General features: G+C 38.8%; 1 protein-coding gene across 1 annotated transcript in view; it reads right to left on the reverse strand.

The window, feature by feature from the left end:
- The window catches only part of MYO3A (myosin IIIA), a 153,437-nt gene that overhangs the window by 50,613 nt on the left and 89,479 nt on the right, over positions 1-13,345 (reverse strand). Inside the window, 4 exon segments of the mRNA XM_070728212.1 lie at positions 1,688-1,813; positions 2,480-2,553; positions 8,865-8,994; positions 12,931-13,019. Of these exon segments, the coding sequence (XP_070584313.1) occupies positions 1,688-1,813; positions 2,480-2,553; positions 8,865-8,994; positions 12,931-13,019 (419 nt within the window).

A 13,345-nucleotide genomic window follows, 5' to 3' on the forward strand; every position in this document is an offset into this window, starting at 1 on the left:
TTAAATTATGTTATGTGTGATATATGTTTCTATGTTATATATCATGTTGTTAATAAAGATTTTTTAGCTTTTATTCTCTTGGTCTGGGGAATTTTTCTTACAATGGGCTACCAAATTTTTTACTACCACATTGTGGGTGTAGCTTATGCATTTTGTTTTCAGTGCAAATTGGATGTTCTGGAGCTCCGTTTTCGCTACTACACTGTGTCGTCCCCCCGTCCGGGCAGTAGCCCACCCCTGATTATCTACTATATAAAATGTATGTACACACACGCACGCACAGCTCTTCTAAAATTATACACATTCAAACTCATTTACTGCAACAGGAAAAATATACCCAGAGCCCAGAAGGGAAAAAAAGAAAAAAAAATCAAAATTTTGCTACTGGTAGCAGACTGAAACAGGTAGTGAATTTTGGTCAAGGTTTATCCATGGTCTTCTGCAAGGCCACTTAGATCAGTGTTTCTATACCATCCAAGTAACCTGACTTGACCTAATGCTTCAGTTTAATCATAGGCTATTCACTCTTCCACTGTCAATAAACTGATTTGTTTGTGCATGCGTGTATCATGCCAATGTTTATTAGATGGACAGAATCTTCACAAATTCAAGTTAAGAGTTAGAAAATTAGTGGATTTAATAGCTATTTCAGTAATAATGAATTGAAGTATTTTCTCCATCTTTATCCATTAAAATAATATTCTTTGTGTATTAAAATAATATTTTAAAACATTAATATTAAACCTCTCTTTGCCCAGCATCTGGATGTTCTTTACTCATTTCAGGAAGTTAAGGATAGTGAGATTTAGCTGGTTTTGAGGGAGGAAACTAGTATCAAAATATTCTAAGGGTGACGGCAGAATGAGAAGTTTAAAAATCTTCCCAAAAAGTGAAAATAGCAAAGAAACTCCACATTGATACAGAGAAAACTAATAGGTACAGTGGTACCTCATGATACGAACTTAATTGGTTCCAGGAGGAGGTTCGTAAGGTGAAAAGTTCATAAGACGAAACAATGTTTCCCATAGGAATCAATGTAAAAGCAAATAATGCGTGCAAATCCTTCAGGAAAATCCCAAACTTTAGAAGGGAGGCGAACAGAGGGCAGGGAGGAGCAGCTAAACGGGGGTGGGGGGTGGAAGAAGCAAGGCTAGGCTAAAGGGTGAGTGGGAAGGAAGAAAGGCAAAGGGGGCGCCCCTCCCTTTTCTTTCTTCAAAAGACACTCTTTCAGTGCCTCTGCAAGCACGCTGTTCTCTGCAAAGTCTTTCCCCCTCCAAGCCGCCCCTCCCTTTTCTTTCTTCAAAAGACACCCTTTCAGTGCCTTTGCAAGCACGCTGTTCTCCTACTTTTGTTAATGCAAAGTCTTTCCCCCTTCAAGCCGCCCCTCCCTTTTCTTTCTTCAAAAAAGGGGAAAAAAAGAAACCCCTTCATCCCAGCAGCGGCTTGGGTTCGTAAGGTGAAAATAGTTCTGAAGAAGAGGCAAAAAAATCTTAAACACCAGGTTCGTATCTTGAAAAGTTCGTTAGAAGAGGCGTTCACAAGATGAGGTACCACTGTATATCCATCGAGTTACCAAAAGTCAAGATTGCGTAGTGGAAGAACTGACTTTAATCATTTAATTAGAGAAAGAAGCCTGGATAGTTGTATCAACAACATGCATTAAAATATAAAATAATCAATGTCTTACTCGGAAATAAGAAGCAACTGTCTGTGTTTTTGTATTGGTTGTTTCTCTTGGATTCATGGAACTTTCCTGTTGATCAAAAAAGAAAAATGATATTGATTATCAGTACAACAGCCAAAAGTGATTGAACTTGCCCAACAAAATTATCTTTTAAAGAACTCAGTTAAAACCTACACATACCTATTCTAAGCTGTAGGTGCTGTTATTTCAGAAACATAGAATAATTTATCATACTCTATATTTGGGAAAGCTGAACTCTTTGATACAAGGGTTTGTCATAAATATGAAGAAAACCAGCTCGACAGTTGTTCTCTTAATTTATTAAAACCTCATACATCCAATGATCATATTAATTACAATAGTAATAGCTCAAATAGCTCAATAGTAATAGCTCAAGTAGTAGCTCAATCAAGTAATAGTAGTGTAGCTCAATCAAGCTGGGTGCAATTCTACAATTAAAAACTTTGTGTTTTCTCTTTTTCAATACATTTGCTAGCAAGACTAGATTCTGTGAATTTAGTGGCACATGCTCACCGGTAAAGATATCTATGGATTAGCATTAAAGAAAATAACGCTTGAGAATTAATTTAGTTTTCCCTCAACTCATAAAACTATAGCAGAAAGAAGGGAGATTTGTTTTTCTGATACGGAAGGAAAATAAACTGTACATTTCAAAGTTACTCTACTAAACAAAAAAATTACTTTAAGTTGAGGAAGAAGACAGCCCCCCCAGTATGATTAACAATTTATCCACTCTAAAATCTGATTTAGATAGAAATCCAGGGACTCCTTTACTTTTATTTGGTTGACTAGATTCTGTGGTCTCCACTTCTGATAATTTATTGCATGCTTCCTCAGTGCCAAATTACCTGAGAGAGAGAAGATATCAGAAATTGTTAAAAAGGGGCACTCCTGGATTAGACAGGGAACAAACAAAATTGGCCATTGCATTTGCACATAAAAGTTTTTCATGAAAATACCATTTTTAATTATTTTATTATTTGACTCCATGATTTTTTTAGGTTCATGGAAAAGCCCCCTGCCTAAAAGATGGTATCAATTACCTGTTAGCTTTCAAAAGTGATCTCCAGACATTCTGTTGTGCTTTCTGGGTCATTTTTCTAGTCAATCTTTTGTCATCCTGATGCTGGAATTTTATTAAAAGCTTTATATTACTAAGTTTTTTAGGCTGCTGACTTCCAAAAACGTTGCAGATGCAAAAGTAACTAAACATTTCTCATAAATAAACATAACATCTTGAGAACAATGGGAGATATAAGCTGGTCTTCAAAATACTTAAGTTGCCCAGACATTCCTTATTTTCCTTTTACTTAAGAAAAAACCTCCAGATAATTGGAAGATTATAAGAAGATGGAACATGTATTCTGCATTTGTTCAGACTTTCTACTAAATCTGCACTTCTATTCTAGTTTTTCTCATCATTCCTATCACCCATTTCCTCCCATGTTGACTGTATGACTGTAACTTGTTGCTTATATCCTAAGATTTTTATTACTATTGCTTCTTCATTGCTTATTTGACCCCTATGACAATCATTAAGTGTTGTACTACATGATTCTTAACAAATGTATATTTTATTTTATGTATGCTGAGAGCATATGCACCAAGACAAATTCCATGTGTGTCCAATCACACTTGCCAATAAAATTCTATTCTATTCTATTCTATTCTATTCTATTCATTTGTTCTTTTGATATTACCCCCCTTTGTTGTGTTTTCTGATCTCTGTTGTATGATTAACTGGGTTGAATGGGTACGATTGTGTAGTTGGTGATTTTATGACACTGTTTATGTTATATTAATGTTTTTTAATTGACTTTTTAAATTTTAATAGATTTGTAATGTATTGTATTATTGCTATGTTATGAGCCGCCCCTAGTCTCCAGAGAGGAGCAGCATACAAATCAAATCAAATCAAATCAAATCAAATCAAATCAAATCAAATCAAATCAAATCAAATCAAATCAAATCAAATCAAATCAAATCAAATCAAATCAAATCAAATCAAATCAAATCAAATCAAATCAAATCAAATCAAATCAAATCAAATCAAATCAAATCAAATCAAATCAAATCAAATCAAATCAAATCAAATCAAATCAAATCAAATCAAATCAAATCAAATCAAATCAAATCAAATCAATATTATTGTATAAGTCAAATTTTGGAAGATCCTCCCCAATTGGTTTTCCTTGGAACTTCCGTGGCTTAGCCTGATTAGAAAGTACTGTACAGTTTCCAAATGGCCTAGTGTGATATGCAATAAATGACAAACCAGTCTCAGTCCCCACGAATGGTTCAGGTAACAGTGCATGGAAGCAATCCATGAGGAAAATGAGAAAAGTATTTTATAGAGCTGCTGTCACCTCTCTACATTGTGTGAGAGAAGAAGCTCATTCTCTTAAGGAGCTAAGGACACATTCCACCTGGCAAGAACTGTGTACAACTTCAAACCTTAAAAAAGGACACACAAAAGACAGTGCTCAGAACTCTTTCTAATATCTGTGCTTGGCCCTCAAAGACCAGCTCAATTCCTGTCTCTTCTTCCAGTATCATAGAACAAGATCTCTGAAATGTTGGGTAATTGAGGGGGGGGGGGGAGGAGACTGCTTTTTCATCAAATGTGTGTTTTCTGATCACCAAAAGTTGTATTGACAAATATGACAAAAGTTGTATTGACAAATATGCCCTCATGTATAATTTGAGGTCAGAAACTGAAGAAACAAATGAAGAGTATATTGGTTATCTTTTAAAAGTACTAAAAAGTAAAAAGCAAATAAAACAACCACGTCCATTTAAATGTCCCTATTTGAAAATGCTAGTTCTGCTGCTGAAAATGATTATGTCACTTGCACAAGTTCATCTAGCACACCAATTGTTCTCCTTTCCTAGGTTGGTGAGCCTTTCACTCATGCCCTGGACATCTCACAACTGCCCTTGAAGATAATATGAAAACTTCAAATAGAATAGAATGTATTGGCATGACCAATGATTGACCTACCTTGGTATGTATTGTGAGTTGCAGTGGTTGCCAGTTTGTTTCCAGATTATTATTATTATTATTATTATTATTATTATTATTATTATTATATTTGTATGCCGCCCCTCTCCGAAGACTCGGAGCGGCTCACAACAGCAATGTGTTATGTGATTTGATGTTCTGGTACTACTTATAAAATACACGAGAGACTTATATAGAGCACTGGTGAGACCACATTTGGAGTACTGTGTTCAGTTCTGGAGACCTCACCTACAAAAAGATATTGACAAAATTGAACGGGTCCAAAGATGGGCTACAAGAATGGTGGAAGGTCTTAAGTATAAAACGTATCAGGAAAGACTTAATGAACTCAATCTGTATAGTCTGGAGGACAGAAGGAAAAGGGGAGACATGATCGAAACATTTAAATACGTTAAAGGGTTAAATAAGGTTCAGGAGGGAAGTGTTTTTAATAGGAAAGTGAACACAAGAACAAGGGGACACAATCTGAAGTTAGTTGGGGGAAAGATCAAAGGCAACATGAGAAAATATTATTTTACTGAAAGAGTAGTAGATCCTTGGAACAAACTTCCAGCAGACGTGGTTGGTAAATCCACAGTAACTGAATTTAAACATGCCTGGGATAAACATATATCCATTGTAAGATAAAATACAGGAAATAGTATAAGGGCAGACTAGATGGACCATGAGGTCTTTTTCTGCCATCAGTCTTCTATGTTTCTATGTTTCTATGAGACCTCCTATTTCACATAGTATCAGCGGTTGGTTGCTCCTGGTTGGCTTGGTTCTGTGAACTGGTAAGTCCGGTGGCGGAAGGAGGGGGGCCTCCAAAGAAGTGGTGTGTGTGTGTGTGTGAGAGAGAGAGAAAGAGAGAGAGTGCGTGAACCACTAGTAAAGTGTTTAGAATCCACTACTATATAACATGTACCCACTGATCTGATCTTTCAGGACCTGAAAGCATCTGCCCTCCTAAATGAGATTTAAATATCCACTCCCATCTTTTACTAGTTGTCAAGGTTCCAAGCAACACCCCCAACATAAATAAAACTTCAAATCAAAATGTAACTTAAAGTCAACAAATATTAAACACTGTTGGCTTATATTTATATGGTGTGATGTAACAATCATGTGACGATCAGGGTATATATCTGGGGTTTGACCTTGCAGAAAGCTAACTAAAAATAACTCATACAAGACTCATCTTTCTATTTTATAAGCATAAGAACAGCTTTGCTGAATAATATTAAATGCCCATGCACATCACAAAAAATTGGACTGCCCCAGATACATCTAAGAAACATCCAGGAAAGGAGGTTGACAAGCATTTTTTTCTATTTTTAATAAGATGCCTTAGATGTCAACAACTTTGTTGCTTATATACCTACAATTTATATTTACTGGTTCTTAATATGATTTGATTGCTTATTTGTACAGACTTTCATTAAGAATTGTAATTTATGATTCTTGATGAACATTTCTTTTTTTTAAGTACACTGAGAGCATATGCACCAAGACAAATTCCTTGTGTCCAATCACACTTGGCCAATTAAAAAAAAATCTATTCTATTCTATTCTATTCTATTCTACTCTACTCTACTCTATTCTATTCTTAGCTTTCAAGACCATTTCTCAGCATTACAGCCACTTTCTGTCACAATACACAACTACATAAGAACCTGGACAATGGCTTGTCACCTTATTTCATTTTTCGGTATATTATGCACACACAAAAAAAATATTGACTTCATTTAATCCCTATCATAGAAAATGATTTATCTACTTAGAGCAGCATAGCAAGATTGCAATTAAAATCAGAAGAGCAGGACCAATCAAAGAAATGACAGTCCTGATTGGTTATGTTCAAGGAAGCATGCTTAGTGCCTGCAGATTAATGGCAAAATATATGATCTATTTCCTTTAGGTGCCGGTAATTGTATTCATTAGATTTATATCCCACCTTTTCTGCAAGAGTTCAAAGTGGAGGATATTGTGAAGTCATACAGCCTTCAAATTTACTCCCATAACAGTATCATATGAGGTAGGCATGACTGAGAGATAATTACTATACTATATTTGCCTAATACAAGTAATCCCCGTTAAACTAAGTCAGCTGAAGAAATTTCTTGGATGAGAAACAAAACATCTTCAAGGAAAAACCATGAGGTCCAAATGTCAGTGCTCCAAATAAGAAGTAAATCAGAGTCCAACCCTTGGAGCTGGGGTGGCGCAGCAGGTACTGCAGGCCACTGAAACTGACTGTAGATCTGCAGGTCAGCGGTTCAAATCTCATCAGCGGCTCAAGGTTGACTCAGCCTTCCATCCTTCCGAGGTGGGTAAAATGAGGGCCCGGGTTGTGGGGGCAATAGGCTGGCTCTGTTAAAAAGTGCTACTCAAGCCGCCTTGAGTCTAAGGAGAAGGGCGGCATAAAAATTGAGTAAGCAAGTAAGCAAGTAAGCAAGCAAGCAAGCAAGCAAGCAAGCAAGCAAGCAAGCAAGCAAGCAAGCAAGCAAGCAAGCAAGCAAGCAAGCAAGCAAGCAAGCAAGCAAGCAAGCAAGCAAGCAAGCAAGCAAGCAAGCAAGCAAGCAAGCAAGCAAGCAAGCAAGCAAGCAAGCAAGCAAGCAAGCAAGCAAGTAAGCAAGTAAGCAAGTAAATAAGTAAATAAGTAAATAAATAAATAAGTTCCAATCTATTGACAGAGCCATGCTGGTTATGAACTGTAGTCATCCCAGTACTAACTTTTCCTTGAGTTCTCCACCCAGGTTAAAGTTCATCCCTTGCCCCAAGTTCATCACATGGACCACTCCGGTTCTGTTAATTGCCACTTGAAAAAGCACCTATGGGACAACCATAACCTTGATGTCCAAGAACCTCTTGTTTAACAATTTCAATCGGGACAGGAATTTTCATTATTGAGCAAAAAGGTTCGTAGGCTGAATCATATGATTGTATCATTTAGCCTTGGGAATTCTGATAATCCTGAATGCAATAATTATGCCAAGGCTGTACTGTTGTTTCATCACAATTTCATGCTTCTCTTGCTCTGCATGCTCAAGTCTGCCTCTTGCCTACCTGGCCCTTTGTGAAGCCCTCATGTTACCTAAAGCAGTGTTTCCCAACCTTGGCAACTTGAAGATATTTGGACTTCAACTCCCAGAATTCCCCAGCCAGCAAATGCTGGCTGGGGAATTGTGGGAGTTGAAGTCCAAATATCTTCAAGTTGCCAAGGTTGGGAAACACTGACCTAAAGCATCCATGCAGAGGAGAAAGGGATGTACATGAGTGGCGGGGACTTAAAGTGCACACTACAGTGTTCCCTCGATTTTCGCGGGGGATACGTTCCGAGACCACCTGCAAAAGTTGAATTTCCGCGAAGTAGAGATGCGGAAGTAAATGCACTATTTTTGGCTATGAACAGTATCACAAGCCATCCCTTAACACTTTAAACCCCTATATTACCATTTCCCATTCCCTTAACAACCATTTACTCACCATTATTACTGATATTCACCATTGAATAAAACACTTAGTGATCCTGATATTTATAAACATAATTATTTATTAACAATAATTATTTTTTTTTGCAATAATAACGCTGATTGGCCGAGATTTCAGCCAATCAGCAATGGCAGATGAAAGTTTGGCAATGACATATGACGTCATCGGGTGGGAAAAACCGTGGTATAGAAAAAAACCCGTGAAGTATTCTTTAATTAATATTTTTGGAAAAACCGTGGTATAGGCTATTCACGAAGTTCGAACCTGCGAAAATCGAGGGAACACTGTATTTGTAAATGTGGACAGACTGCCAAATGCCTGAATTTTGGCCATATCATTCAGTTTTAGGCCAGGATAGATGTTAAAATCTCAGTAGCCTCAGGCCTACCTGCAGAGATGTGTCTTTAAGGCCTTATGAAAGACTGAAATACTTACTTCCTTTGTTCATGTTTATGTTTATAGCTATACCTGCTATTGTTCATGTCTGACAAATAAATAAATAAAAAAGATCCTAGATAAGGCACCGATTAGATGGCCTTCAATGATATTCCTGTATGGTGGTTATCATGGCTGATAAGTTCTGTGTAATTCTATGAGGGAGCCACAAAATGGAAAGATAACAAAGAATATCGGACCTGGCAAATGCAAAGTAAGATCTGTTACCTGTTTTGGTAAAAGACTGGGTTGTTAGCAGCCGAATCAAGTGATTCTGAGAGGATCGCAGGAGTAGTACAATATCAGCTGGCAACGTATCTCTGTTCTTGGCTAAGAACCCATTTACATTATAAAGAACCTGAATGGAAATACAAAAGGTCAGAAACAGTTATTCAAGGCTATTTTCTTCTTCTTCGACTACTTCTCTATTCGTGAGTGAGAAAAACAGAAGGTTGTTCGGAGATAAAGTCGACTGAATCTGCCAAAAAATCAACAAATCATTAATAAAAACATTAAAAAACCAAGGAAAGTGATATTAAGCAGCATATGAATAGACTGATTCACTTTGGAAGGCCATGGAAGGAACGTGATTACTATACAAGTCTGCTATTCAATTAAATAGGCAGGTTAGAGGTCTGCTGATCAAAAAGATATATTTATTTATTTATTAGATTTGTATGCCGCCCCTCTCCTCAGATTCGGGGTGGCTGATATACAACATATAAGTGTTGTGGTTAGCTTTGGCCCAGCTCCTGCCCCAAGGAATGTTCAGGTGGATGTGGGGGAGTCACCCACATGCCACAGGCCTGTTTTTCTCCCGATGGAATCTGCCGATGAAGCCTCCTCTGACCAAGGAAGCATGAGTGACAGAGAAGAGGGGAGTTTGGCAGACAGCCCGGGAGGAGATCAATCATCTGTATCATCCTTGGATTCTGAACAAGAATTAATGACATATCCACGCATGCGTAGAGTGATGCATAGGAGACAACAACTGAAGGATTATTAGAAGAGAAAATGAGGCCACATGTGGTTGGCTGGGGCTCCAGTAATTAGGGCTGCTGCTAAAAATAGCAGTGTGTGGGTTTGGCAGTTGGGAAAGAGTACCTGATCGCAGTTCTTCAGGAATCATGTGTTGCTGTTTTCTGGACTTTGTTGATTTTTCACGCCTTTGAAACCAAAGCAGAGCAACGTGTGTGTGTGTCTCACTTCGGTGGAAGAAGAAGGGGTGTGGTTTCTTCATAGCTGCTAGCTAAGTACTTAATGACTGCTTAAGGGAAATTGTACAGACTACCCAGTTGTTTTGGGACGAGTGCTCTTTGCAACACAAAAAGAGTGCTTAGTTTATTTTGAATTTTGCTCAATCCTAGTTTGTTCTACTTCAGCCAGGTCCAATACCTTCCTTTTCAAAATATGATATAGTAACTTGTTCAATCTTCTTATATACTAAGATAGCCTTTCACCTCTCTTCTGGTACATTTGTTCAAACCAAAACAGCAAGCTACAAACTCTTTCAGCAGGTCCAAGTTCATCAAATCCAATAAATCTAATCATGTAGTAAACAGAGGTAATCATGCACAATAATTTGCCTTTGGCTATGAGTAAAGTTTCTCATGGCTTCTGCCATTGTCGGGATCATTTAAGCTCTCTCTGACCCTCTGTTTCTATTGAGAATCTGATACACCTCCATCTGCTTGTACTATCTGCTCCATCCAGGTTTCATATTCTTCTTCCCTCTCTGGCACTGGTTGTGCCCCTGAAAAGATATATAGTTTTTTTGTACCCAGCTCCCACCCAATAGGGGAATCAGGGTTTAGATGGGTGTCAGGCTCCCCACAGCTGGGTAGATCCTGCCTCTACTTCCCCTATGGTGATAGAAGCATGTGTCTCCTCTTGATGGCTTAAAGTCTTCACGGAAGGCATGGCCCACAGAGTTGGGTGTATCACTCTTATCCTGGTGTCCTCAGTCAATTGAAGGCTTTCAACCCCAAAGCACCCTTCGCTTCCATTCCAATAGCACATTAAAGTCAGAGGAACCCAATTCCACCTTTGTATCAACCGCATATACTCTGGTCTGGGACAAGGACCCTCATTGCCTGTAAAATTTGCTCTTCTGACAAAACATCCATGGAGATGTCAATTGCTACATCTTTATCCTACTGTTCTGCTCATTACACCAGTTAGTGACAGCAGTGGAGTCCATTTTTCTCACTTGGCTCATGCTCGTGGATGGGACCCTCCCCACCCCTGCTTGTGGAGGAAGGCCAGAAGGAAATCCCGGATAAGCCCCCACTTGTAGTGCTTATCCTTGTAAGGGTTGCTGGAGTCTGGGTTCTCCTGGATCTTTTGTCTGGCAGTCAGTCCACCATAATCCCTCTCTGATACACCTCTGCTTGCCAGAGTCACACAATGGGGTGGTGATCAGCCCCTCTCAGCAAGCATGTCATGTGATGGGATGGTATTCAGTTGGCTGGTTGAAACTTCTTCCTCTTTCTCTCTTTTCACTCTTTTTGAACAGTGCATTAGGCTCTCCTTCCATGGCCTTTGTTCCTTCATTGTTTCCTCTGCTTGCCTCCCTTCACTCAAACTCTTCTCTTCCTCAGTCTTGCATTACAGAAGCTCTCTTCTCTTCTCCTCTCCTCCTCTTCTCTTCTCCTCCTCTTCTCTCCTCTTCTCCTCTCCTCCTCTCCTCCTCTCCTCCTCTTCTCTCCTCTTCTCTCCTCTCCTCCTCCTCTTCTCTCCTCCTCTTCCTCTTCTCTTCTCCTCTCCTCTCCTCTTCTCTTCTCTTCTCCTCTCCTCCTCTTCTCTCCTCTCCTCCTCTTCTCTCCTCTTCTCTCCTCTCCTCCTCTTCTCTCCTCTCCTCCTCTTCCTCTTCTCTTCTCTTCTCCTCTCCTCTCCTCTTCTCCTCTTGTCTCTTTTCTTTTCGTCCCCTCCCCTCCCCTCTCTCCCCTCTCCTCTCTTCTCCTCTCTCCTCTCAGGCTTTGTCTACAAAAGCCTTTTCTATCCTATCCCTTTTATTTATCTCAGGTTTGTATAATCTGCCACCCTATTTCCCTCAGGCTTAAAAGTCCACATAAAAGTCTCTGCTATCCTATCCCTTTATTTCTCTCAGATTTTCCTCATAAAGACCTCTGCTATTCTTTCCTCTTATTTCTTTCAACTTAGTTTACCAACCTCCATTCTCTTCTTCCGCTTTTTTCTCCTCCTCCTTCCCCCTAGCCAAGGCCCTTGCACTCTGTCTATCTCCACCCCTTCCTCCTAAACCCCTCCTTTTATTCACCCACCCACCCCCGCCACTACATGTTCATGGCAAAAGGCCCTACCCACATTACCCATGGCAACAAATATGTGTTTAAGGCTCTTCCTCGAGACTTGGAGATGGGTGTCAGTGTGTCACAGGGAAAATTTACAATTTGATTCTTCCTGATGGACAGTAAAATTAGGGCTACTGGGAGGTGAAAACTAACCTGTGTTAATAGTGGTCTTTGTTTGAAGAAGAAGATGTACAAAAAGACACCCATCCTGATGCAATTGCAAGTGAACAGGTCAATATTGCTACATTCCAATGCAACGTTCTTCAAAGAGTTTTCAAATTATACTGGGTTTCAATTAAAATCAGAATCATATGGAAAATGCTAGCTCAAAGCAGACTGTTTAGCTTTAATGCAGGTTGTTCAGATTGATAAGTGTCTCTTAAGCCAATTCAGCAACAGCAGGAACACTAGTCATATGAGAAGTAGCTTTAAGGCCTATGTGACCCATTAAGTTGAATATACCATGAATTCTTGAGCACATAAAGGCAACCACAATAGCAGTGTTGTATGAAATGGATCTCAGGCTCCAGACACCCACGTCAATGATGTTAAAAGAGCTAGTTTCCGACGTCATAACCTATTATTTATTTAAAGAAGAATGAGGATTTCATGTGTGTTCTATGATCCTAAAGGAAGATTTTCTTTCTTTCTTTCTTTCTTTCTTTCCTTCCTTCCTTCCTTCCTCCCTTCCTTCCCCCCTCTCTCTTCCTTCCTTTCTTTCCTCCCTCCCTTCTTTCCTCCCTTCCTTCCCCCCTCTCCCTTCCTTCCTTTCTTCCTTCTTTCTCTCTTGCTCTTTCTCTAAGAGAGAGAGAGGGAAGGAGGGAGGGAGAGAGAGAAGGTAAAAATGTGTTGCAAAGAGTAAATATTTGTAACCATTCAAGGTGCAAAAAGCTGCGTAGACTTTTGTAATGTATTGAAACAAGTTAGCCCATCCTGTCATAAAATAATTACATTAATAGAGAAAAATCATTCAGTCTTTTTACCTGCCCTGCATAATGGTAAATGCCAAATGTCAAATCAATTCTCTTTGGTCTCCAGAAATATTTGGATTTCAAATTGTCTTCAAACTTTTCTGTAAAGATAAACACTGCTCTTATAACATCACCAATATTACCTTCACTTCTGCATCACTCATGTAAATATGCATTTAGAAAATTTAAAAATATTTTGGTGATATGAAGGCAAATTACTCTGGAAAGGATGCTCTGAACTTCTTTTTTCCTCTGAGTTAAATAGAGGAAGACTTTATGGTTCTGCCTGATGTTTCGGCTGAACAGCTTCTTGAAGCAAAAAATATTAGCTATACTGATACTATTAGCAGTGGGAATATTTTCACCCCGAAGGCATAAATGAAAACACTTCAGTGAGAAATCTATGTAAAAATGGGTAAATCTATCA

The sequence above is a fragment of the Erythrolamprus reginae genome, chromosome Z (assembly GCF_031021105.1).
Source record: "Erythrolamprus reginae isolate rEryReg1 chromosome Z, rEryReg1.hap1, whole genome shotgun sequence".
NCBI lineage: Eukaryota > Metazoa > Chordata > Lepidosauria > Squamata > Dipsadidae > Erythrolamprus > Erythrolamprus reginae.